Genomic DNA, 27,567 nt, shown 5'->3' with positions numbered 1-27,567 from the left:
TTAGAACATTTTCTCACACAAAAAATTCCCAGTGAAATGCTGTAAAAAGTTACAAAACAGTATTTTAAATTGCTACCTGACAGATTTCAGAGCATTAACTCCATTTAAAAGTATTTAGGTTCTGATCCACAGAAGGACTTAAATCATAAGAGAACATAAAAGTCTTGAGGGCTGTAAATTCAAAAAGTAATCCTAAAATTAAGCAGGTTTTATTTGATTGGTACAGACTGTTCCAGTGTAAAATTTCTGGTACTAGAGGGAAGAAACAAAAGTTTTACAGGTTAGTTTCTTTGTTTGATTTGTTTTTTTACCTTGGCTGTCATATACATGAGATTATTAAGAACCAGGGAGGTGGCCTCAGGTGAGCCCCAGCCATTGCCTTTTAGTCCACTTGTGACTGCTATTTCCCCATCCTTGTCCTTCAGTTCATCTTCTGGAGTGGTAGGGCTTGAGCCAGGGAGGAGCAGTCTGTTGTCTACCAGTTCAATATTATGAAGCCATGGTAGCAGATAGGTAAGCATGATCTGTCTTCCATTTGGATGTGTTGTTGGAAATCGCTGGCTTACCTCTAAAACAGTAAGAGTTGAAAAGGACAACATATTCATTTATGATGGAAACCCTAAATACACTGTTTACATCACATTTCTGACATTTGTTAGACTACCTGATAGTTTTTACTTTGCACATCACAAGCATAAAAAACATGTTCTTGAATTTCCTGAAGAGACACATAGAATTAGTTCAGTAATAGCAAGCAATTGGTCATATCTTCTGTCTAAAATACCTAACTCAGTCTGGACTTAGAAACAGAAAGTCACCCCTTGTTACTGTGCCATGTTATATATTAAGTAAGGTGGATGTCAATAAAGAGGAAAAAGGATAATTCAGTTACTGGTGGTTACTCTACAATTCCAAGAGCTTCTGGAGAATATACAAAAGTGTTCTGCAGATTACAAATGCCTCATTGGCCTCCAGGTTTATAAGCTATAGTTTAAATAATAAGGCACTTATTATACTGAGTTTACAAAAAAAAATCTTGCATATATTGGGATCCTACTTCCTGTGGGAATGTCTATAAAATTCATAGCTGGCTGTCAGTTCAGGAATGCTCGTATACAGCACTTTATATAGTTTACAAAAAAAGAACTGGCACTGTAAGGCAAAGGGATTTGGAAAATCTGGGATAAGAAATACAGCTTCCTGCCAAAGTGAACCACATTATCTCTCTGTACCAGAATTCTTCTGTAAAATCAGTAGAGCAAACATTTCCTTTTTTACTCACTCCCTGGCTTTCAAAAATCATGAAGACACAGACTGTTCTCTCCTCCTTATGATTCTAGATGTACAGAAAGGCTGTCTCACTTGGACTGTAATATCCGGTATATCTGAGATTTTTGTAAATGACACAGTCGTTACAGCAACATGAGTAGACGATACCAGAGATAATGAACAGCATTTGCGTAATGACAAATGAGCCATCAGAATTTCCCTACACCAGTTATTTATAACTCATGGTATCTTGGGCACTCAGAAATGTAAGGGTGATGTATTGCTCCTTTACCCTCCCTCCAGCCCCTACAGACTGAGTAAAAACAACAGAAAAAGATTTTAAGAGCCAGTAAAAATTCCCATGATTACAGACATTTGCATTCTATTATTTAAAAACTAGAGCAACACGTAAGATTGATTAAACCAGATAGATATGTCTCAAAACATCATTGTTCCCAGGAATGGCCTCACAGTGGGCATATTCTGAATTGTGCTCCTGCAGGTCTCATTCTTTAACACTTTTCTCAGTAATCTTGAAAATATATATTTCTGATAAAATTTTAAAAATGCTGAGACATGCAGATGTGGCAAATAACAAAAGGTGGAGTTCACTCAGAGTAATTTGAATCATTGGTAGAACTGGACACAGGCAATCAATCTGCCAAAGTCAAAGTCAAGTTTATATAGAATGAAGAAATACGTTTTCCCACGTATGATCTTTGTAAATCCATGTGTAAGAAGAATCACATGAGAACCCATCATAGTAGAGTTTGCCAATGTCATTTTACCTCATTCAGGGCACTTGTAATTTCAAAGTTAGCCCAAGATCATGTAAGTGGCACAAAGTCCCCAAAGAGGGTTTCTGTACATTGTGTGAGTACCTCTAGGAAATATTTATTGGATTCCTAAATCTGATTTGACCTGAACCAGAACAAAAACAGGTCAAGCTAAATTTATAAACAGAACTGTGGTTCAAAATGGTAGCAGTCTAGCATTTGTAAAAAAATGTGAAGGAGATAATAAGTCAAATAAATACAGGTACCTGAAAAAAGTGGAAGGGTAAGTTCAGGATACATCCTTGCTAGTTCATATGAAAGAAGGGCAAGTGAGACACTGTAAAGAGGTGGCAGTGGACCATGTGTCCCATACAAGATACTGCCTGGTCTTTGCTCAGCTACCTTTTTTGAATAAACAAAAAGCTTTGATTCAAGTATCTATAAAAGACAAAAGAAAAAAAAAAGGAATGAGACAATAAAAATTGATTAAATCAGGAACTATCAGCATTTGAAGTTTAGCTATCAGAGAATGCTCTGTATATTTCAGAGTACATGCTCCAAATATGAAAGACACGACAGCATTCATTTCTATATAAATATTTGCATAAGTTTCTATAGCCAAGACAAAACTGATTGTTTATTTTTGAAGCAAAACTAATGTGCAAATAACAGTACTTTATAAGAAGTTCACCAAAAACGTCTCCAAGGACAGAAGGAAAAAATAAGTAGCTGATACATGCCTGCATAAGTTGCATGGAGATTTCATAAATCTCTCTGTTGGTGTCAGATGCCTTGAACAGCACCAAATTTAAAAGTGTCACAATATCAAAAGGATAGTTCCTAGAAGAATAAACAGAACATTTTCGTGAATGCTGGTGAGGAATGCAGATTATATTCACTCTGATTTACTCTGTAATATGGTCTAAAGAGAATGTCATCTTTCTTTTTTCTCTTCTACCATCAGAATATGGTAAAGGGAGCTCTTATGAATACACACTGCTTAATCAAAGGACCATCTGGTGAATGGGAAGAAAGAAAGGATTATTTATAATTACTTTGGACCAATGCTTAGGAATGCACTGAGTTACCCACAATGAGAAATGGAATACCTGTGTCTATGACTATCAATTCAGTTTAATTTATAGCATAAACTGTTTATGCTATAAACAGGACAGGCTGACACCCATGAAAGAAAATGGGGAGCATGAAAATTTCCAGGGGTAAAGAATTTCTTAAGCCAAGCTGCCATTAAAATTCCCTTTGGGCAAAAGACACTATCTCTGACATGAACATTCTGAGGTATTAGACAATTCTATGAAAATTGTTTTCAAAGAGTAAATATTAAGAACTGCTTCAAAAAGCCTGCTATCTATAAAGTCAACATCAATTGTAAGGTTAAACATATCAAAGTGTTAACTTAATGAGACTATTGTTAGAGGAGTAAATCCCATATCACAATATTTGGATTTGCACTAAATAGGTTTCTGTTTTCTCATGATGATTTGTAAATGCACTGATTGAATTGTGAACCATCAATTTATCACCCTAGATGTCAGCTACAGTGCTCCTGGATGGCTGCAGGATGCCTATTTGGACTTTTTAATATGGCAGACACATGTGTGGTATGGGACAGTCTTGGTAATTCCATACTACTAGCTGCAAGCCAAGCTCTGTAACTGGCTCTTTGCCCTTCCATTGCTTAAAAAATATATACAAAAAGAAAATAAATGAAGGGAGGTGGCTTCTTTGTAGAAAGTTGGATGGACATCATCAATTGCTGCTTATTTTACAGGTAGTTTAAGCTGTGGTCTCCTGATACATTTTGACAGATGATAGAGGAAAACTATTAACAGCTTTCAAATATTAATAAAAATTCCTGGCTTGATAGAAAGAGGATTTTCCATTCAAAATAAATCACAAAGATAATACTCTAATTTTTTACTGTAAGAAAGGAAAAGAATACTTTTTAGAACACAGTAGCACAGGTAACACAATTTGAGGAAAAAAGACTGGCAGAAACTACTGTGTTTCTGTGTTCATTAAAATAAAAACCCTGTTAACATAACTGAGTTTGCAAACACCAAATTCCATTCATATTTAAAAAAATCTCCATGTAATGAAGTCTCTCGTCTAGTTGTTCCTGCGAGAACAAAACAGTGTTGCAGGAAAACTATGAAATTCATGACTTATTTTGATTTTCCAAATCCCAGTTATTTCTCTATTGAGTATTTCTCTATGCTGATCAGACATCTTGCCAGATTATTTTTGTGAAGAGTAAATTTTCACATTTATTTTAATAAGATGCAAATTACTGCATTATTTAATTTCTCTATAAACTTTTCCTTTGAAAATAAAAAAGGGATAGAGTTTTATGAAGGCCTGACACAAAGCAATATTTGTATTCATGTCTTCATGTAGCTTGTGCTTGCTCAGCATTAGCAGTAATGATGACACCAGTTGACAGGAAAGGAACTAAATAAATCAAATGAAAGTCAGTTCAGAAAAAGAACATGACTTTCAAGATAATGACAAATCAAAATAATGACTTTCAAGCTATTGATATTTAAAACATTTTTCCTTTTAAAAATTAAATTTAAAAAAATCCCAAATATTTTGAAACCAGATTTATGACCTACATTCAAATAAAACTGTTGTAGCTTTGTTTGTATCTTTCTGAGCAAAATAGCATCAAAATTCCCCAGATTTCAAATATACCTATAGTAAGAAAATCTTCTACCTAGCACATCATTTTGTTTTCAGAATCATGAAAATCAAGCGATACAGTCCAAAAAACTGTTTGAGAAGAGAGAGTGCGACCTACAGCTCCTAACAATGCAGTGAGCTGAACCTTCAGTTTTCCTTACATTTGAAAGTGTAGATTAATAAATGAATTAATACCTGCTTCCACACACAGTTGCAATGGCTTTGAAACACCCAGAGGCAAGCTGGTATGATCCTGTGTAACATCGATCTATAGCCCAGTTGAAGAGATTGATTTGATCAGGATTCAGTTCTAGCAACAGGACCACAACTTCACAGCCAAGCTGGTGAACCTGAGCAAACGTCAAAACATGATTGGTGGGGTCTGATATGTTCATTCTTTAAGATTCTGAGAGTGACACAGGCAAAACAGGGCAAAAATGGAAAATTCAAATATGTCAGAAGAAATCAGAACATTTATAATAAATTTATTTTAGGGATATCAGAGTTGGAATGTGACTCAGGTTTCAATACTCATCACTTGAAAAAATGGTATGCACAAACACTACAAAAATGAAATAAATTTTCCAAAATTGGGCACAGCGATGAAAAAAAGCAGAATTTTTGGAAAATCTAAGATACTTGGTAAGTGTTCTTGGGCAACTTCCTTTTATTTCAATTAACTGACTTGTTAACTATTTCCTACTTCATGTGAATTTCACAGAGCGACAGACTTCCATGTTTATCCTTCTTTTGACTAACACAGAAGCAAGGCAGACAAAGAAAAATACCTTTTACAAGACTGAAAACTTGTATGTTTAATCCAACTACATCAAGCAATCTAACGACTCTCCCTACAGACCGTGAATCCCTTAATCCTGGTACCACCACTGCTACAAACACATCACAACTAAGGCTTGGACTTCATGTTCTTTCAGTACAGGATAGGGCTGGTACACCAAACACCAATGCCTATTAATATTCTGTCACCAAATGTAGGTGACTGCTTGTAGAGACTGCATATCACTTGCACATATCTTTATAGCTCTGTCTCTACCAACATTTCAAAATCCCATGTAATTTCTGAAGGATTTTCTCTGCAGCTATTAATTCTTTCTTTAAATTGTTCAACTTTTTTTTTTTTCCTAATCAATTACCATTCCCACAGCCTCTATCCTCTAGCTGCTTCACATGCATTGATTTATGTTCTGCTATTTACCTTTCCTTAGCAGAGATATGTGTGCTGGTATGAGAGTTTCAGGAAGAACAGCAGGACAAAGTGCAAGATACCAAAAGGGAAAGATTGTTGTCTCTCTCTCTCCACTTGATATAAATCACCAGTCTACTCCTCTTCAATCAAAGAGGCAGTCCAATCAGCTACAAACACAGAACTATGACTATCTAGATACAAAGTCGAAGCCCATCTTCACAGAAATGGAAAATGGCAAGAATAATCCATTACATGTTCTTTAAGAAGAAAGAAAACACTTTACAAACTCTTTACTCCCTCAGTACAATGAGTAACTGCCCATCAGCATGCCATTTTGGTCAGTACTTACACGTAAGTCTTGACAAGCCAGAATGTTATCAAGCCATTTGTAAAGATATCCATCGGGGGAAAGACCAACATTATCAAACACAGGTCCACAGCAGAGCACAGCCGACATGGCCTGGAAACACATGGAACTTCAGCCACAAAAAGTAATACAATGAACCTTCCAGAACAATTTGAGTCCAGGCTAACAGGACTGCCACTTGCTTTCTGTTTGGAAGGAACTATGGGGAAAATGGTAACAGCTGACTGACTGGTAGAATTCAGTAATTATTTTGCTACAGATTTTATTGGATTCCAGATCATGCTCAAAGCATTTTGAGGGGAGTACTATCTTCAAGATATATTTTGTCATTTTACCCGGTATTCATAAATCAAGCTACAAAAACAATTAAAAGATACTCTGATGTTTCAATAGTATGTTACTGCAAAAATTAAAACTGTCTTACAGCAAGTGGTGCAGCTTATATAAGTATATAAGCTATTACTTTCCCAGCTTATTCATGCAGGGGAGCTGCAACTAGTTTTGCCACAGAAGTACATTATTATTGAGCATGTCTCCAGGCAAGTGTGGGAGGCATTCCTGAGTTGTACATTGGTACAGATTCAGTATCCTGAGGTACTGCATCTGAACTACACGCAATTTCAGAGCCTAAGAGCTCCTTGCTGAATCTGGTAAATGAACAGCTAAGTAAAATTTCAAAATGAACTCTGGTTTTTAAAATAATTAGCTTTGAAAAGTGTCAACAAAGAAAAAGAAAAACTTACCTTCAGTGCTATATTCTATGATACCACTGTACATTTACATATGAACATACAAGTTTGCATCAAGTATGCCAATTCAAATTTCTTTGAAGTTAAAGGAAATAGATCCCACAACAACTTGTATTTTCATGGAAAAAACTGCTGTTACTGGTTTGTACAGTGAAACTTTAGTACCTTTAATGCACAATACTGATATCTTGTAATCTGGTGATTTCTGTCACTGTAACGGTCCAATGGTGTGAACATAATACTGAAAGGTCCTGCCCACTGACTGAATAAGATGAAGAGGTGATGCCTCAAGCTCTGCTGAGGGAAGAGAAATCTCCTGTGGTGAACTAAGTGAACAGAAATAGAAATAGAAATAGCTGTTATTTGTTAATATTAAACACACATTCATGTGGCACAATGCCTACAGGATTTTCAAATTTCTACAAAAAGGGAGGGGTTCAACATAGACTTAGTCCGAAGTATCTAAGCTCCTTTAAAAAATCTAACCAAGTGAGTAAGATGCATCTTATTTCTAAGAGCCTTCAGTTTTGCATTAAGATGTAGTTATACAAACATGTACACCTGAATACAAAAAAGCATTTAAGAATCTAATTATAAAATCAGGGCTTTTCATTGCCTCCTGCATTCCTTTCGTGGCAAATTTACTTGGTTTTTCCAATTCTTTAAATTTGAGCCTAAACAATACATATGTCTTACTCTAATACAGTAATAAGTAGGGATAATAAAAGAAACTTGGCGGCTCTTTTTTTATAACAAATATGTGTTATATATTCTGAACAACTGAATTACCTGAGCAAATGAAATCTTCCAGTAATTACATTCAGGCCTTTACAGCAGAAGCTTTTTAGATTTTTTGCTAATGTAATTATGTTATATTTCTGAAGTGATATTGTAATATATAAAAAGCATGAAATCAACTGGATAAATCTTTGTGATACAATTGGACTCAGGTAACATGGGATGTTGTCTCAACACCTTGGGCAAGTTTTTCATTGCATTTAATATTGCACATTGTCTGCATGTACTTGTATTTTTCAAGGCCTGTCCGAATTTATTAAGAGTCTGGCAATCAAGTCAGATGGGAGAAAATAATAAGAAGAAATCTGGAGTCCCTGGAGGTCACAGACAATTTCTTTGCTAGGCTTTTAAAGAGGTGATTCTTAGACATGACGATTACAAGCTTCATCAAGCTTTATTGGTATTTTTATTTCAATCTTAGCAGACTCCTGAACACTTTCTTTTTCTACATTCCACTTTACATTCATTATATGAAAATTCAAAAGTAGTGAAAAAAGCACAGACAAAAAAAAAAAAAAGAAACAAAAAATTACTTTTCCAATATTTTTATTAAATGCATAATTTAGCTCCATACCTGGAACACACTGAATCAAGTTGGCAATCATTGCACTGAAATGTGCTCTCATATCCTTAAGGATTTCAACTTCTTTATCATTTTCAGCCTCCAAAAGCATGCGAGTCAGATCAACATACTCTAAGAACAAGGCTCCAAGGGCTAGTGTATCTCTTTCTAAGGCTCCATTTGTACTAGCATAAAGGAAAGTTGCACATTAATATAGAATAACAGAGTAGTTATGCTATAGTTTTCTGCAGAAATTCATGCAAATCTCTCCATACTGATAGACCACACAATTCTTCAAAGAACATACTGACATAATCTCAGTGTAGCAAACACTGAAAATTGTTTCACGTAAAAAATCAATATTTATGATGAGTGATAGTCCTACCTGTCACTTATAACACCAGCATCAGCAAGGAGTTCAAAAATTCGCAGTAGCTGCAGTCTTAGTAGATCTCGTCGTTCTCGACGTTTCTTGTTCTTGGAATTTAAAATAACAACCATGTTTATATGCATAGGTGTACACATTAAAAACTAGTACCTTCAGAAACGCCAGTATCGTAGTGAGATTTAAGAACTCTAGTCAAGAATTTTCTTCACGAAGGAACCAGAGTACTTGCACTGTAACATTGTGCTTATACATCAACAAAGAACTGAATATGATCAATTTTTTGTCTTTGTAAGTATTCTTGAAAAAAATATTAACAACTGCCTTAGTACTTATTGAAAATGTGGAAATGAAAAAATGAAATATTGGATAAAAAAAACTAATATTCAAGGCACCTGTACCAAAAATCCATGCTATCTTCAGGTTACAGGGCTATTTATGTTAGTTTAATGTCATCTAGTTTGGGTGTTACAGGCACTCATAGTGCAGAATGTATATCCAGACCTAAGGAAAGTATTTTAGTGATTAGCCATTCCTGAACCTGGCAATGCTGCAGCACACCATCATTCACATTCAAGTGAGCTCCTAGCAGACACCACTCCAGTCCAGTACTGGGTGTGTTGACTGCAGGGGTTTTTGCCCACAGTAATGTATCCTCCCACAGAACAGGGCTGCATGGTTGTTAACTGGCTCGTCATATCTCTCTGTCTTCTAGAAAGCTGTCCTTTCTGTCTTCTATCTTTCCTGGAAAGATGTGACTGCAACAAGGCCTGTCCTTTGCTGAAAGGCAAAATTGACTTGTTTGACTGTATCAACCCTAAGCAAGAAAAACATGAGGAGGTAAAAAAGCTGTGTTGCACTCAAGGAAACAAGAAAAGCTCAGAGAAAATGCAGATTTTGCTCTTCAAAATTAAGCAATACTAAGATCAAAGGCTTATCTCTTCCAGAACTCTGGCTCTGTCCATGGCCAGCAGTAGATGTGTGGGAGAACAAAATGAAGCTTTGTCTGGTATTCTGACCCAGAACTGGCAGAATTGCAGCATCCCAGCCAAAGGTTTTATTCAAATAACTATGCCATTTGATTTGTTCTATTCAGAGTACTGTTTTTGTCCTGTTACACCTTTAAGGCTCCAGGAAGCACATGTAGAGAAAAAAGCAGTTTTATTGTAATACAGTATTTACCAGACACAGCTGCCTCCTGCAGCAGTGTCAGAGGTGATCTGGCAAGCTCTGTGCCAGCGCCCACAGGGTGGATGTTGTGTAATGTCCATTTTGGTTTATCCCTGCAGCTCTTGGCCATGCTGGGAATTCTCTTCCTATTCATAGCATATGTTCAAGGACATTGTTTCTGGTGTCTTGGCTACCTGCCTGCTGACATGGAGGTCTGCCATGTTCTCTACAGCCACACAGCCCATGCAGTCACTCTTTCCAGGTGGCACTGCTTTGCAGGAAGGTGTCCCATTTATTCATATCAGGAAAAATACAGGAATTAACATTGCCATCTCTTGTTCTCATATTCCTCTACTGACAATTTTATGTGCTAAATTTGCTCTTTCTGCATGCAGTAAACCTCTGAAGTCTTCCGATTCCTTTCCTGAGGGTACACTGGATGTGTATGTCTCCAGAAAAGGCTTTTCAAGTCTAAGTTGTCTCAAATGGCACACACACAAAATGCAGAGGCAAGTGGCTGCACTAAGGTGTATCAATCCACTTCTGACCAGTATCAAAACCAGTGACCTTCAAATCAGTGACTTCATAGGAATGGAAGCCACACAACAGAATTGAGGTGTGAAGCAACACAGAATGGAAATGATTGTGGATGTTTACCAGACACAGAATTATTAAGAATTATCCATGAGCCATCTCAGATTTCTATCTTCAAGCCAGATGGAATGGTCCAAAACTGAGTCAAGGAGGGAAAACTGAGCAGAACTTGAGTCCAGTCCTGAAGCTCTCCCCATGGTTTTTCTGTTTAGCTGAATAGACACATTCTGCAACATTTTGCTTACTGAGGCTACAGATTTTACTGCCAGAGAACACAGAATTCTCTCTTGTATGGGTTGGAAGATCTGTTGGGAACCCTTCCAACACTACCTTCTCTTGTAACTAAAGAGAGTACTATAATGAAGGAGAAAACTCTGATGAATTTGTCAGTTAATTGAACATATTTGGAATGAATCCTGTGCCATATGATCCAGGATGACCCTGCCTGAGCAGGGAGGTTGGACCACTTTGGTCCCTTTCAGCCATTCTGTGATTCCATGAAGTTGAAATAGGTGACCCTGCCTGCCCTGAAAATAAAAGCACACCTAAACATTGCTACAAAATGTGCTTGTAGCCCAGTTGTGTTAAAGTTTTTTTTTTTTTTTCAGATACATAAAGTGAATTTCCAACATATGCAAGTTCTGTATCAGGAGGTTCCATATTGGATGGGAAATTTTTCCTCAGGATAGAATTCCATATTGTACATTTCAGATTACTGATAGAATTTAACTTAAACTAGGTTTTAATGGAATTACTTTAAATTATGCAATTAATAAAATTCTTGTTGCAAACAGAATTAATTTGCTAGTTAGTACAAAAGAATATATTTGTATTTCAAACAGACAGAATTACTATTTTTAAAATAATTTTTATTTAAAAAAAAAACTAGTACATTTGATTTTTGCAACTAACCTCTGGTCTTCTTTCTAGGGCTTCTTTCATTAGTGGGTGGAGTTCTTCTACTAATTCCCTAAATTAAAAAAACATAAATACTTATAAACAAAATCTAATGTCCTTTTGAAAAGCATAAATATTTTATCCAGCATATAAAAATGAAGCTCTAAAGTGCAAATAAAATTTTAAATATATATTAAAGTTACCACAAAAATAAAGCACTTGTATTATAGGCAAATAAGTGAGAATATGATAAGTGGAGAAGTACCTGAAAACAAGGGAATTTGTTCTTCCAAATCCTAATACAAGTGATTCTGTTATTTCTATGCTTTCAAGTCTCATCAAAGGAACTAGCTGCTTTAGTAAGACTCCAACAGATGGAGTTCCAATAGCCTAAAATATATTAAAATATTATTGAATTTGTCAGGATATCAATATTAAGTAAACACATTTTTTTTTGCAAACAAACATTGTCTGAGAATCAATACATATTTTAAAAACATGCTGGAATGATTTGACTATTATGGATATCAATCCACCAGTCTAAATGGATGTCTGCTACCTGACAATCATCTCAATAATACCTAACAAGTAAATACATCTGGGAAATCTCTTTGCTTTAGTACGGATTATTGTAATTTACTTTATTTGTTGTTTCATTAAAATATTCCAGTAATTGCATTTGTGGAGCTACTGCTCCTCTCAGGTTGCTACTACTTGAAGGTGTATTTTATATATTATTGCTTCTGACAGGCATATATCCAACAGGAATACAATTTGCATTCGGAAATCTGCTTTATTTCCTAATGCTTTAAATTTACGAATTGCAGTGCTCCACAAAGAAAGAAAGGGGATGAGAAACTGAAGTTAACTTCAAAACACATTCAGACCTTCTATATTTTGAATGCACATTGCTCAGAATGCAAAAAAAAAAAGCAATATATTGAAAACACCATGGCTCTTGCCAAATATTTATCAACACATCGTATCATTATATCAGATGTTTTAATTGTTAATTATGTGTGTTATGTAGTTTGCATATATCAAAATATTCCCTAACTGAACTACTTTCATCAGGAGAGGATTTTGCATGCAGATGCAGCTTAAAGTCTCCTAAAGGAATAGTTCACTTGTAACAGGTTACATCACCTTATTATCATAGTTCATTGTTCCATCAGGAGTGGTAGCCATGATCTCTGGTGTTGAAGCACGCAGGTGTCCTGGGCTCATAATACTGGGCTTTGCTACTCCAAAACACAGAATAAGGTAGTTTCTCCACAAAGTAACATAGTTGTCTCCACTGCTTGCTGTACTTGTTTTCTTTGCATTAACAGGAATACTAGAATTTAAACATACATTGTAATTCTTAAAACAATCTTCCAGTCTTAATTACAAGTACTAAGGTCTTAATTACAGTAGTTTAAAATATTTTAAGAGGGAATAAATCATGCTCTGTATCTACCAGCTGCAATTCAACATATCATGATACACAGGAAAAATCAACCTTACAAGTTGCAATTACGAAACTCAAACCTATTTCTGTGTGCCACGCCTTGAAGGATGCGTGGACTGATACTCGAACACAAGACCAAAGAAAAGTTTATATTAAAATCACTATATTAAAATCACACATACAAAAGAAAGTGAAATGCAGATTTCCACTTACTTTGGATCCACAAGAGGCATTATCAGCTGCAGCCTCGTGAAGGCGTATGGCCAAGCATAGCTGAGTGCCGTAGGACAGTGCTTTGGTAGATTCTCCTGCCTAAGAAAACTGAAGAGGCAGAGAACCCATGGGTCTTTAACGGACTGTGCAAAAATCCAGACATGGGAAGGACTTTTCACATCATAATGGCTATTTACTAGGACAGCATTCCACTCCACCAGCCACTGCAAATCCACGCTGTGTGTTAATGGGATTGTTGTCTACGGAGAGAAAAGATAAATTAACACTCCTTGCTGTACTAGTCAGAAACCAGGCACAGAGGCAACACATTTGCTTGGCTTTATTATTAATGAACAGAATGAAAGCAAGAAATTCAAACCTTGGCCTCTAAAAACTGCAACACCCAAACCCAGGTGCTGCTATTTCAGACAAATTTCCTAATTCCTGTATTATGAAGTCAGAATGTCTCTTTCTTGCTCAGTTTCTGTTTCCAGATGCACAGGGGCTCAATCTCTCCACTACTTTAATATCCACTTCTTTGCTGGTTTTGGCTGGAGTAGAGTTTATTTTCTTCACAGTGACTGGTATGGGGCTGTGTTTTGATTTGTGCTGAACACAGGGTTGTTTTTTTTTATTGCTGAGCAGGGCATGCACAGAGCCAAGGCCTCTTCTGCTTCTTGTACTGCCATGCTGGAGAGGACGATGGGGGATCTTGGGAGGCTGGGAGGAGACACAGCCAGGACAGGTGACCCCACCTGACCAAAGGGAGGTTCCAGACCGTATGACATCATGCTCAGTGTATAAAGTGGGGCAAGAAGAAGGAAGAGAGATGTTTGGAGTAGACATTTGCCTTCCCAAGTCACTGCTATATGTGATGAACCCTACCCTCCTGCCTACCCATGGAACCGGTGAATTAATTCCCTATTTTGCTTTGCTTGTGTGTATAACTTTTGCTTTCCCAGTTAAACAGTCTGTATCCCAACCTACAAGTTCTCCAGCTTTTACCCTTCTGATTTTCTTCCCGATCCCACTGGAGGGAAGTGAGTGAGCAGCTGTGTGATGCTTGACTGCTGGTGGGGGTTACTTTTTAAGCATACAACATGTGGCTCACATCCACAGCCCTGGAAAGGGCACTCAATGTGGACAGGACCATTTGTTCCTTTAAACTTAATCAGGCTGAAAAGTGCCCCAAATTGATTTCTCCTGCCCTCTAGAAATGGGCATTTCACTAATCTCTAGGACAGCATGTTGTCTTATGTACCAGTTCTCCTACTGACACTTTTTTATTTAAATGCTCAATCTCTGCTTCTTCTGATGCATGTCAGACACATCAGACCCCTGGGAGAGCAAAAGGAGAGATTCTCCCCTGCTGTGAATTACTCTGGAGCTTATGCTCAGGCATGCAGGCAGGGTCACTTTCTGAGGACACAAGGGAGCTAAAGCTGATTCCCTTCTCAAACAGATGATAGCAGTGAGTGCCTCCAGCATTAGGTGGTGCTGGCGATAAGACTTTCTCAACTGTTCTTTTTTCTGTACGCAGTATCTTCCATATCCACAATTACTTTCATGGAACAGATTGTCTGGGACATTGTGGAGCCTTGGAGCTCTTGGGTAGATGGCTGGAGCCTTAAAGCTGTATGATTTCTTTGATTTTTAGCAGTGTTGTTTTTAGTATTTCATGTCTAATATTTGTTATGCAAACACAAGCAGTAACAGTAAAGTAGTACTTACTGAATCTGAAACAGCCACATGAATAAAGCTTTCAAGAATAGAAGAACTCAACTGATCCATGACATCAATCATAGGTCTGTCATCATCCTGAAAAACACAGAGAATACAGGTTTACTGCTCTCCTGACCAAATGATTTATTTCCCTTCTTATGTTTCTAGGATATGCAACAGAAACATCTAAAAATTATGACATGATTCTGAAGTAGCTAAAAATATTCATTGTTGCCGATGGGTACATTTTGTCTTTTTCAAATTAATCTCAGAACTAAGTCCAAGCTGTGGTTTGAAATGAAGTTAATTTGTGGCTATAGCTTACTGCTTAGTGAACAAAAGCACATATCAGAAAATCCCAAATGACTTTGGATAGCCGGTATCAAAAGACTGAAAAATTAGCTTACTGTTTATTGAAGCATTCCTTTGCCATGAAAACACATATTTGTGTTCTTAGGCATTTAGATGGCTCACTGAGCTGCGACCACCAGTACACAACATGACCCTCCATATTTCTGTATCCATAAAAAAGACTTAGAGGTCTTTACTATAGAAGAAAAATGTATGTGAATGATCTTAAAGGTGTCTTATGCTATGGGTTTTTTCACCTACAATGGTATGGGTGAATGGGAAACCCACAGGAATGGGTTTCATTTCCAATGTAAATTTATAATCTTGACAATACAAAAATGACCCATGCAGTAAAAAAGGTTTTACAGTGTATTTTACATTCACATAATTCCAAGAGAAAATAGAAGTTGTTGTACATTTCCCTTCAAATTCTTATACAGGGCATTGCCATTCATGTTATATTGCTGAGTCCATAGAAAGGTTTGCAGTGTTAAGGCAAATAGAAATAGTAAGCTGAGATCAAATGCTTTTTTATAAACTAAGTGCATACCTGCTACACTGCAGCAATTATGTTAAAAGCAACTGTAATAGCAGTTTATCTTTAGGAAATTTTAACTCAAAGTTCCAGAAGAGAAAAATCCTACCTCTGCCTGGCCAAGGGCCAAGAATAAAGAACGGATTTCTCGGAGGATTAGAACAGCCAGTTTCCGTGTCGCAACCTGGAAACTACACAGCAGAACCAGTGCAAACCCTTCGACTGCGTGCAGGACGTTGGAATAGGGGCTCCTTTCAGACTGTATCCTGTGGCTGGATCCGTTTGGTATCAACTGTACAACAGTGCAAGGGAGGGAAAATGGAGTGGTGGTGTTTGCAAACCAGGTCTCCAAGAAATATTCTATTAACTAGGACATATAAAGAACCAAAATGCAGAGGCCATGTAGATGCCGTACTGGGAAACTTGACATATTCTCTCAAACAATCAAATTTTGTTGCTTTTTTGTTCCACAAAAGCAGTATATGAACAGAGTCCTTTGAACAAATCCTTTCCTCTAATTTTCAATTAATCTATCCACTTTTTTCCACCCTCCACTTAAAAATTAATGGATTAATGAGTCAGACAGTGAACACCACACTTTTTAAACTCCAGATAGCATGTCCTCAAGTCCTTCTTTGGTCCTGTAGCAGCCAACGCCTTAGGTAGGTGGCCTCTAGAACCCAACCCCACCAGTAAAGTGTAACAATATTTAATGAGAAGTATGCGAGGACTCTCTTTTCTACATTTGTATGTACTCCTGTTATTACCTATTCATTAACGGCCCTCTGTGATATAAAACACACATCTTGTTTGCCCAAAGGAAAACATACTCAGTGTGATTAGTTTAAGAGATAAGAAGCCTAAAAATCATTTCTCATAATGAAAATATCTGTGGGAAGGTGCAGATGGGAGAAGCAGGAGAAAAGCTGTTCAGTTCCCAGAAATGTTTGTAACACTTGGAGGCAGCAGGCTACAGTAACAACCAGGTTCTTTGATGTTTCTGAATCAACCAAGAGAAATGAAGATCCACTTCACTCTTCACAGCATTCCCACTAGCATTATCAATCTGTTTCAGCCCTGGGAAAATGTCCTTCTGCCACATCGACATACACATATTTCCCTTTATGTGATTTTGTTGATGTGCATATTTTAGTTTGACATGCATTCTCTTATGTTGCTCAACAACAACATCTGCTGTATTACACAAGGACATGGCTGTCCTCAAAAGACACATGAACTAATTGCCTAAAAAAATTTTGCATAGTGAATTCTTCTCAGGTGAGTAAACACGAAACACACAAACAACAGTGTTATCAAGGAACATAATTTCTGCCTTCAATTAGTAAAAATGTTAGGACACAGATCTCTTGATTCCATACCTCTGCAGATCTGGTTTTGGCCTGCTCTGAAGCTTTTCCTGGAGTGTGTATTACAAGCTTCCATTGCGTAAGCAATTGTAGCAGCAACTTCAGTGAAGTATCAAGAAGGGTATGATGCATATCATTCACTTCACGTAGCAGAAAATTAGTGAAACCAAAGAGTACATCCTCCCGCCAGTCAACAAAGTCAACAAGTAGGCCCTGAAGAGAATTCTGTGCAATGTGTCGAAGTTCATCATCCATATGGATGGACAGCCTGTAAGTAAAAGTAAATGTCAGATAATAAAAGATATGAGGAGTGTTTATCACTACATGAAAGTGATGGAAAATTCCCACTGACAATGGTGGATGATGCTATCATGGTTTCATTATTGCTGACCACAATTAACATCCTTGACCTGTTTTCTATATTGTAATTTTTGCTACAGCAGAAGATATTAATGGATCAAAAAGAAGTATGCTCCCCTCCTAAAACAGGGTATCTCTAAGGTACATAATTTGGCAACTTTTCTCAAACTAAGTATATTTTTTATTTATTCATAACTCAATAACTTCCATGTAGGTGTGATAATAAAAGACTTACAAATAAATACATAATTTCAGAGTTTATGTATTTATTTTTTAACATTAAATATAAAATTAAAAGAATCACAACTGGTCAGCTAACAGTTAAAACAAATCTTTAGCCAAGATGCAAATCACAATTAATGACAGTGAATCTTAAAAAGAATTAAAATTAGGCATTTGAATTGAAAACTGCTTTATGTTTTAAATAACTTAGGATGAGGAAATGCGGAAAACAGCCTCAGGACTTTCTATACTTTTAGAAACACATTGAACACCCTCAAAGTCCTTCTGAAAGATGGTGACATTTCAGATCCCATTTTCAAATTTTATTTTCTTCTTTATTTGCATCATGTTGAAGTCCTGCTGAACATAAAAAAACTTATACTTTCTTTTGACACAGAAATCATCAAACCACTTCTGTGCTAGAAGTTGGCAGAATAAAGTAAATTCAGATTAGTGCGTTCTGCAATTTTTGGTTCATTGCCTTTATGATACATTTTGTTTTAATTACCCATGAGACTATAATTTCCTGTAGTGTGTTAGAACTCATTTTCAAAGTATTTTATCTACATTTAATCTACACAGTTGAAAAGGAAGACTCATAATGAAGTGGACAGAAAGCTAGGAGAAAAAACCCAAAATAGCAAATGGAGCGGAACCAAAGTCCATTCAGTTGGAAGTGTATGATGAGATGTGGTTCATAAAAAATCTGGATCATTATAGCTGCCTAATTTGGAGGCAGGGGACATTTTATTTAAGCAAAAAGAAAACAACTGCCATGAAAATTCACCCCTGGTGAGTATGACTCCAAAAATAACTGTTATGCTTTAATAACCATGTGACCTTCTATATATATTTAGAAACACAGTATTTTGTTATGCTAAGAAATGGTAATTTTTGTCTCCCTTTCGGAATGCCAAAACCAGATAAACAAGCAAAACCTTTTGAGACCATAATTAAGTCATCCATGAAATGACATTCACAATGACACAAAGCAATAACAGAGAAGAGAATATAAAAGACATCTCCTAAGCTCAAGTTACTGTCCAGTGGCACTATCGAACAAAATGAAACTCAAATTGAGCGTAAGAATGCATCTATGCATTACCACTGTATGACAGGCAGTGTAGGAAGCAAGTACAAGTTTGTATGCACTTGAGTCAGGTAAATTTAAGACATGCTCGGGAATTTGAAATGAATGGTAGCAGTGGGCAGTGAAAGGGCAAAAGGTACAGTATATACTTGACATCTGCTTCACGGTTTATAATTTGAATACAGCTGTCCTGAAAAAAAGTCTAGCTGCTGACTTACAGACTTCTTCTGGAAACCACCAAAAGACAGATCTATTGTGAGGATAAAAAAACTCAAACCAAACTGTGAATACAAGAACCAATTAACTCAAAGATGTAACCTTATCTTTTGTGAAAAGAAAATATTTAACAGCTTTCCATCTCAACAGCACAGGCCCACAGAAATCCCTGGCAGAACAGTTTCTAGGGCTCTTTTATAAAACAGGGAGAAACTGAAACCTTACCTCTTAGTTTCTTATCCCTGTACTGAGTCTAGTTTCTGACCCAGAACACACAATATTGTAATGCAGAGTTCTCTAGAAGTGCAGATGCTTACCTTCTGGGCCTACACTTTCAAAACTGGGAGAAGTAATCAGTGTGGTCTCAAATAAACATGGGACAGTATACAGAGTGCAGAAGCAGCTCTGGTGCTGGGGCATTCTGGTAATTTACATTAAGTCCAGGCCAGGTATTAATTCTTTAAACACTTTATTACTTTCTTCACTGAAGGTATATTTTTGAAGACAATTTTCAGTTCATGATGTCCCAGGCTAAATTAAATCTAATTTTTTCAATTCACTTATCTTTTTCCCCTTTGTTCTCTGGTCAGCCTCTTCTTCAGCTACAGTGCCCCAGCTTGCATGCTGTTCTACAAATCAGGCATCCTTTATATTGATTAGACCAGAAGAAATTTTTGAAAAACTTCTAGACCTATACATGTGAGTAAGGTTTGTCTTTTCACAGGAACATCACTTCTTTTTATCTGTTCAGTTTGTGATCCTGCTCTGCACCCAGCTGTTTCAACACCACTCTATATGTCTTCTGAACCATAAACTGGTTTGTTAATTGCTTTCCAACCTATTATGTACCTACCTATTTTACCTAATTTGTGATTCCCTTGTTTACACTTAGGAATATGACTTAAATCACTATCAATGTCTCAAAGATGCTGTAGCACGAGAGGAGAACAGATTTCCAAAGTTCGCCTTCTTGGGGAAAGGCTGAGCATGTAATTGCTTCAGAAGTTGCTCTAGAGAAGCTTCCCTCAGCTCCTCTTGATGTCTCTCTTCTTTTCACAGTCAGAGTCAGATAACTCAGCAAACTTATGGCTTGCACTGTCCCAGCAGGGCAATTACCCAAGAAATACTTAGAATCACAGCTTGATTGAAGAGCTGTGTCCTGAATAGATACGTGCCTTTTGCCAGCTCAGTTAAGGCCCTTAATAAGGATAGAACTCTAGTTAAAATATTGGATTAAAGGAAAACATCTCCTTTTAAATTGCCCTTAAGCAGAATTGATGCAACTGTTTAATAAGGTATCTGTATAATTTAATAATGCAATTATTTAAAACAACCTACAAGTGATTCTAGCAGACAATGTGCACACAAGGAAATCAAACTGGCCATGCACTACAGCACACTGTAATAATACAAACTGGCCATGCACTACAGCACACTGCTGGCTAATAATCTGGCTTGTTTGGTTGTCTGCACTCTCCAGAATCAATTGTTTCACTGCTTTAGCACATCACTGAGAGTTAGTTGTTCATAGAGCAGAAAAAACTGGTTTTGTATGTAGCCTTCTGGCTCCCACATCTGCCATTCTCACATCTGTGATGTTTGAAAAGCAGGAACAGGGTGGCAAGGTTTGCTTTGTCCACAGTTACCTGAGAACAATATGCTGTACAGCCCTCTTGGTTCAATTTAATACCATAATCCACTTACATAAAGAACATAAGCTGGAACCTTGGTCTTAGATACTTGAACTGAAATATAACAGACTTTTCTGTACTGATCGGCACCTTTTATCATAATTATTTGCCACAAGTCACTGATTTGATATCTTGAAACCTAAGTGGTGTAGCAGTCATGTCATAGATTACCTTGTTCAGTGAAGTCTACTCAGACAAATTAAATGGAGGGATATAACATTTTTTAAACTGATTTTTTTTATTTTATGGTTAATAATAATAATATAAAAAGATTTTTTGCAATATACCACATCTAGCACATTCTGTTTTACCAAAGAGACATGTGGGAATCATAAATCAAAACTAAACAGGTATCTCCATGTTTTTCCACTACACAGAAAAGATGCTTTTTCCTGTTAATCAGAATGCTGTGATGGTTAGAAAACAGTATGCTGTGACTTTCCTGAATAATATGAATATCACATAACCTACACACTGATGGGAAAGAGTTCTGGAGGACATACCAACTTTTTCATAAAATTATGAACCATAATAAAACCACAAAAACTGTAAAAAAGCTGCTAGGACATCTCTGTCTAATTCATTAAAAGCAATTTACTTTTTTAAAGTACATATAAAAAGAAACAGTTACATATTCTGTGGCTCAGCTTTTCACACTGCTCCCCTGGAGCAGTCATTCAATGCTTGTACAGCTTACCTTGCCAGCAAGTCGATCAACTCAAGTTTTGACATTCCATCAGGAAGTAATCGAGGAATAGCAGCAACACATGTTCTGAACAGATCAATTTTTGGCTTTCTTTCACCACTGAAAAATGAAAACAGAATTTTGACTAAACTTAAGAAGGAACTGTGTTAAATGATCCATCTCTAAAGTGCCAGAGGACTGCTAAGAAGATCAGGATGGATGGCTAGACGCTATAATGAAGTAGAAAAGGAAACATGAATACATTTTTCCATTGAATAAATGGTTTTGATTTTGACATTTTCCATGCATCCTATCTATACATTACTTGGAAAATCAGTTATTAATGATTCATTTGCTTCTCTCTGAGAGGAACTGGCATATATATAAAAAATGGAGGTATAATATAGGAAGGTTCCTTCATCAAGACCAGCATTTATATGATGCAAGCTTTGGATGAGCAGTGAGGAAAGAGTTGTGGTGCTCCACCATAGTGCAGCTGTATTTCACCAGTTGTATGAAGCAAATAGCAGATGCCTAACAAGTTCAAATAACACAACTGAAGATCCAGAGATTTGCCCTCAACAGAGAACAAGCCTATGGAAAACCATCATGATATATTTTAATACTGAAAAAGGTGTGTAATTTAGAGGTAGGTATGGTAGGAGAGTTTCTGTTGATCACTGCCAGAGATAACAGCATTTTGGCAGCTCTTATCAGCTAGAACATGTTTTAGCAGCCCTAAGGGTGTTCTAATCTGTGGAATGGCACAACTGTTCCCTAACAGCCTGTGAAAGTCATTAAGCACAAAGTTCAGCATGAACCAAACACTAGGTTGGAAGTCCATGAATCTTCTAAAAGTAGCTCAAATTTCAGCTGTTGATTATTTTCAAATCAGCAGTGACTTTGTTTTCTGACTGGTTTTCAACATTTTTGGTAAGTCTGCAGATTAAATAAATCCTTCAGATAGACCCCCAAAGGGTGGATTTTTTTTTTTTTATTTGCTCATTTTTATCTCAATCATCTATTATCTGACGATGGAGTGTAAAGGAAATTACCAAAGCATAACAGCATTTCAAACTGTGCAGTCTTTCCCACAGTATTATTAATTATTAGCCTGTAGTATGCTTTGGAAGGATCAAAAAAGTAAGGTCCTATTTAGAGACCATATTATAAACATGCAGAGAAAGATTGTTCCTCTTTTAATATGCTTCCAACAGAACTAGAAAAGAATGACAGGGGGGAAAAGACACACCAAGAAGCATTGTAAGCTACGTAACACCACACTGAAATGGAGTGACAAAACAAAAAATGAACTTCATTTTCTTGCACCCCTGTCCGTTGCCCCGGTTACTACATTACTCTGTCTCTCCACCCAACAGAGGACATTGCATTTGGGTATCTTTTGTGTTCAGTCACAGAGAAAGCCTGGATGCAATGCAGTCTGAAAGAAGATTGTCTGTACTCATTATTTCAGTGAGTAACACTGAGTACAGTTCAGTGAGTACAGAAAAGGCATAAACTGATATTAGACTGACTTAAAGATAAAAGACAGTTTTGTAGTGAACACCATACTGTCTCTTAACACCCTACTTATTAGCTTGGATATATATTACATGAATAAAATGATGACATATTCTTAATTAAGTGTCTTAATGGTACAGTTAGGAGAAACTATAATCATGATAAATTAATTACCTCTATCTCACTGCATCTGTATTCTAAGAGGTAGAACTTGAAATGTGTCAGCAACTGACTGGAAAAGGAGTAAAATACAACATCTCACTGAGAATTTGGTTATAAACCAAATAGTAGAAATCCTTTTCAACTATTATCACAAAGCAAATACTAGTAGCTGGATTAACAACTAGTGCAAAATCTTATCTTTTTACAGTTGTAAACATTTAAGTGCCATTAGGAACTTGAAATGGAAAATGAACTTTGCAGAGTTTCCTTATGCTCAGACCCTAGCAAGGGCAAAGTTCGTGCATTTCAAATGGAGACTTGTAAAATAATAGCTTGAGAGGAAACTCTTCTGAAGGCAAATGAGTAATTATTTATAAATATAAAATCTGTGGGTGTTCTGTGGGTTATCAGCTGCTCAGAAGAGTAGCAGGAGAAGATCCAAACCTCAGGCTCAATTTCCCAACTTACCATCTGAGCTACCAGGCACAACATGCGAGGGAGGCAAGGGGTGCCTTTGAAGTATTTGCAAGGAGAGGTTTGTATTTTAGAAAAATGCATGCCCTATTCTAACTAAATGTTGGAAAGTAATTATAGCCAGTATTGAAATTCATATGCCAGTGCAGGATGCAAAGGATGCTTCTTACTCAGGATTTTAATAACTCTCCATACTGGCAATTATTACTTCAACAATAAATGCTTAGAGGATCAGAAATTAAATATTGTCTAGAAGCAAGCCTAACACTGCCAAAGAACATTCTAGAATCTGCAATGCTATGTCTGCTCACTGCCTAGCTACTTCCCTCAGATTCTTATTTTATTTGTTAATAAAAATACCACTGTGGTATTCATTTTATACAGTTTCTACATAAACTTTACATAACTATGATAAAAGCAATAACTTAAAAATGTACACAAATATAGTGTGATATCTACCACTTAAAGCCCATAAGAATTCAAAATAAATATGTAACTTCAGTAAAGTATAGAATTCTGTGAATAAAATGGGAAGCAATTACATAAAAAAATGCTGGTTTTTCCACATATCCACAATGCAGTTTCTGAAAAGATTATTTTCAATCCTGATAGTAACAGCTACTGATGTCTTTTGTGAGTTCACATGATTTTAGATCAACTGATAATTAAGCATTCCAGATATTTTTTCCCTTGAAAGAACAAGTAAAAATGTCTTATAATGTGGTTTGACTTTCAAATATATATATTACATTAGAGCTCATCTGGATATAAAATACAACACAAAAGGCAGTAACTTACATGTCTAAATAGTCCAATCTTGATGTTTCTTACAAAAGTTACTACCAAATCTTAAGACTTCCTGAAATTTAAAGCTCTTTTGAGTCTATTTGTTCACTGACTCTAAAAATAAACAAAATTTTGGTGATGCTGAAAAACCATCCAAAGGATATTTATAGCAAAGATTCAGTACACTTCTTATCTTGGCGCCCAAGGTTTCACTGTGCAATTATCTCTTGAGAATAAAATGTGAGTTTCAAAACTTGCTTTCCCTGCCACAAAAACCTGAATACCCAAAATGGTTATGAAAACTGGGTGTGAGAACTGAACAGGACATGGGGTAGGACTACAAGAAAAATATAAAATATTATTGGGTAGTAATATTAGCTACAAACATAAATAAAGTAAGACAAGGCTGATGACACAGTTTATAGTCTCAGCTAGAGGCACTGCAACAAATAAGGGCAGAGGAACAAAACTATAAAGATTGCATCAGTTGTACAAGGTAGTTCAATTTGGTCAGGCCTTGCAGGCAGGCTGTCACTCACAGTACTCCCAGCAAGTTGACTTTTTTGGGCAGTAAATAAAAAAAAATCTTGAAGTGACCAGTGTCCTTTTCATTACATCTCAAACTTTTTTCCAGGGGTTGTTTCTTTTCTAGAATAACAACCATGTCCACTGCTCTAACAGGAAAGATACGCAAGTTCTCCTTACAGCTGAGATCTCTACAATCTGTGCTCTGCATCTATCAGATGATGTCTCTGTGTCTCTAACCTCTATTTGATGTTCACCTCACCAGAACTCTTCCCAAGAAACTTCCCTCACTAATAATTCTGGATGAAAGTAAAAAATGGTGCTGTTCAACGCAGCTTGAAGGACACTGGTTTGATTCTGTTTCAGTGGGATACTGCTTAAATCCAAGCTGTATCACAAGATTACTTGGGATTTTAATTAAGATTTGACTTTGATTACTGGCAAGAAAAGCAAAGGGAATTTTTGCATATTATTATTAATAGGGATTTACAGAATTCATTGCATTAATTTTGAAGTTCAGTGATGCAAATATACCCTGAGACAGTGTTCTGAGGATAGGCTGCCAGGTTTTCTACTTTAGCATTCTATTTCTACCATCTAAACAAACATAGGATTCACATATAATTTTACCTACATAAAGAACATCTTCAGTTCCAAACACTGCAGCATTCAAAGAAGCACAATCGACTTGTCATAAGCATTTTTTCAAAGTATATACTAAGCTATATGTTCCCATTTCTTGCTGTTTCTCTGATGACTTATGATAGACAGAAATAGAGAAAAAGTTCCAAAATTACACCTGCATGTTTCATGGGAATTACTGTTCTTTAGCACTTACGTAATCATGTCTTCAGGTTCTTTGTTAAGCATCTGTATGTTGGTAAGCATCATGCACCGACCCACTTCCTTGTCAAGGTGTCTGAGTATGTTGTCCACAGCTTTCCTTACTTGAGAATAATATAATGACATACCTGCAAAAATATGCATTTTTGTATAATTGGGGATATTTATAGATACATATATATTCTGAAAAAGAAAGTTGCTTGCTCATGCTGTGGTGCATGAAATAAGAAAAATACTTTCCTCATGACATAGGATATTCCTGATATCCTGATCCAAAGTCAGAATATGTTGCCTACTCCAAAAGGAACACTTACATATTGTACGTGGAAACTTGAGTAGTGTATCACAAGATTGCAATGAAATGGCTAATACAAGAATTTTATAGTGCAAACATTTGTTATCAAATACTATCCTCAAATACTTCAAATACTTTAAATACTTCAACAGCAGTGGGTCTTACACTGCTTATTTTCTTGATATTAGTACAATGATCTAGCACTCAACACAGTACAACACAGGTCTTTGCCACTGGTGTAAACTTCATTTCATTCATGCTGCTTTAGGGAAGTGTGAAGGGGAGCAGCCAAATTTTTTTTTTTTTTTTAACCAACAAAACCAGGCACCTTCAGGGCATGATAGAGAGACTCTTCTACAGCACAGGATTCTTGCTCTACATTGAAGCCCAAGATAGCAGTGCTGTTAACTTAGGCACTTCAGTACAACTTTATTTTACAATTGAAAGTTTTGCCATTTTGAAAGTTTAAGATATTGCAGTTAAAATGAGGCTATCAGTGGCATCTTTGATAGTTTTCAAAGCTGGTACATCTTCGAGCACAGGCACTGTTTCTAATAGGATGAATATCCACAAATAAACACAGCTATCAGCACTGAAAAATTAAAGACTACGTGTGTCTTTAACCCCTCCCAGAACACAGGGTCACTACCTCTTGTGGAGCAAGGACTTTGCAGAATAACCTACGAAACAGAGATTTTGTAGGAGGACTGAGGACTTTTCAGAACAACCTACGAAAAGTGGCATTTGTCAAACCGAACCACACATTTCATTAGAACACACAATAAATTAAATGCTTACAATACAAAAATAAATCAAATACTTAACAATAATAAACTATTCTGCTCAAGTGCTGAAAACATGTTCACATCCATTCTCACACAAGTTTCTGTATTGTCCATTCTCTTACTGACCTATCATTTTAGCTTCCTCCTCGGTAAGAGTTTTGCTCAAATACGTTTTCTTCACTCTGAGAGTGTTTCCCGAGGGAAGGACAGCTCCAGTCACTGGCATTGGCGGTTCACCATCTTTCTGCTGCAAGCTATCAGCAATTACCAAGAAAGCTCTCAGCCCAATATTCATTCTCTGTGAAGTTTAGAAGATGGATGAGTTCCATAATCAAATAATCATATTCTACTCATATTCTTCATTCAGTCTGAAATTTTGAGAATGCACTTGCTGGCATTTTTTTCTGTGTCTTCTCTACATTAACTAGTCTGATATATTTCACAAAAACTGCCCATGAAATAAATAGTGAATTCTTATCTCCACTGTGAGCAATGCTCTCCCCTCTCAGAATTTTAAGTATTTGCATTAGCACATTATCTTTTTATCTTCAGGATACAACACCTGGATATGATCTGTAGTGCAGCAATGCATCTTAAATGGACCTTCAGTTAAACATAAATGACCTACATCTGTTATGAAAAGAAAGATCAATAACTGTCTTGAAAAGGCCTCAGGGTTAATCATACTGAGAGAAAAGTCTGGAATGGTGCTCAATGCCAAAACTACAGTGTGAAAATATCAGGAAGCTGAATCTAATTGATCTGAATGCCTTCTGGGAATGCACCAGAGGAAAACT

At 36.5% G+C, this 27,567-nt stretch overlaps 1 protein-coding gene across 2 annotated transcripts in view; it reads right to left on the bottom strand.

Annotated features, from left to right (window-relative positions):
• FRY (FRY microtubule binding protein) overlaps positions 1-27,567 on the bottom strand; it is a 159,270-nt gene that overhangs the window by 62,619 nt on the left and 69,084 nt on the right. For both annotated transcript variants that reach the window (XM_053935267.1, XM_053935266.1), the window contains exons 15-32: positions 26,897-27,068; positions 25,686-25,818; positions 21,392-21,499; positions 17,128-17,383; positions 15,858-16,040; positions 14,872-14,958; positions 13,141-13,400; positions 12,624-12,813; positions 11,743-11,867; positions 11,493-11,550; positions 8,817-8,908; positions 8,444-8,616; positions 7,237-7,397; positions 6,305-6,415; positions 4,944-5,098; positions 2,786-2,885; positions 2,312-2,483; positions 312-568 (exon numbers count right to left, since the gene is read on the bottom strand). In XM_053935267.1, coding sequence (XP_053791242.1) covers positions 312-568; positions 2,312-2,483; positions 2,786-2,885; positions 4,944-5,098; positions 6,305-6,415; positions 7,237-7,397; positions 8,444-8,616; positions 8,817-8,908; positions 11,493-11,550; positions 11,743-11,867; positions 12,624-12,813; positions 13,141-13,400; positions 14,872-14,958; positions 15,858-16,040; positions 17,128-17,383; positions 21,392-21,499; positions 25,686-25,818; positions 26,897-27,068 — 2,793 coding nt within the window. The remainder of the gene's footprint in view (positions 1-311; positions 569-2,311; positions 2,484-2,785; positions 2,886-4,943; positions 5,099-6,304; positions 6,416-7,236; positions 7,398-8,443; positions 8,617-8,816; positions 8,909-11,492; positions 11,551-11,742; positions 11,868-12,623; positions 12,814-13,140; positions 13,401-14,871; positions 14,959-15,857; positions 16,041-17,127; positions 17,384-21,391; positions 21,500-25,685; positions 25,819-26,896; positions 27,069-27,567) is intronic.

The sequence above is a fragment of the Vidua chalybeata genome, chromosome 2 (genome assembly GCF_026979565.1).
Source record: "Vidua chalybeata isolate OUT-0048 chromosome 2, bVidCha1 merged haplotype, whole genome shotgun sequence".
Classification (NCBI taxonomy): Eukaryota; Metazoa; Chordata; class Aves; order Passeriformes; family Viduidae; genus Vidua; species Vidua chalybeata.
Note: the sequence above shows the minus strand (reverse complement) of the source record. Positions and strands in the feature narration are given on the sequence as shown.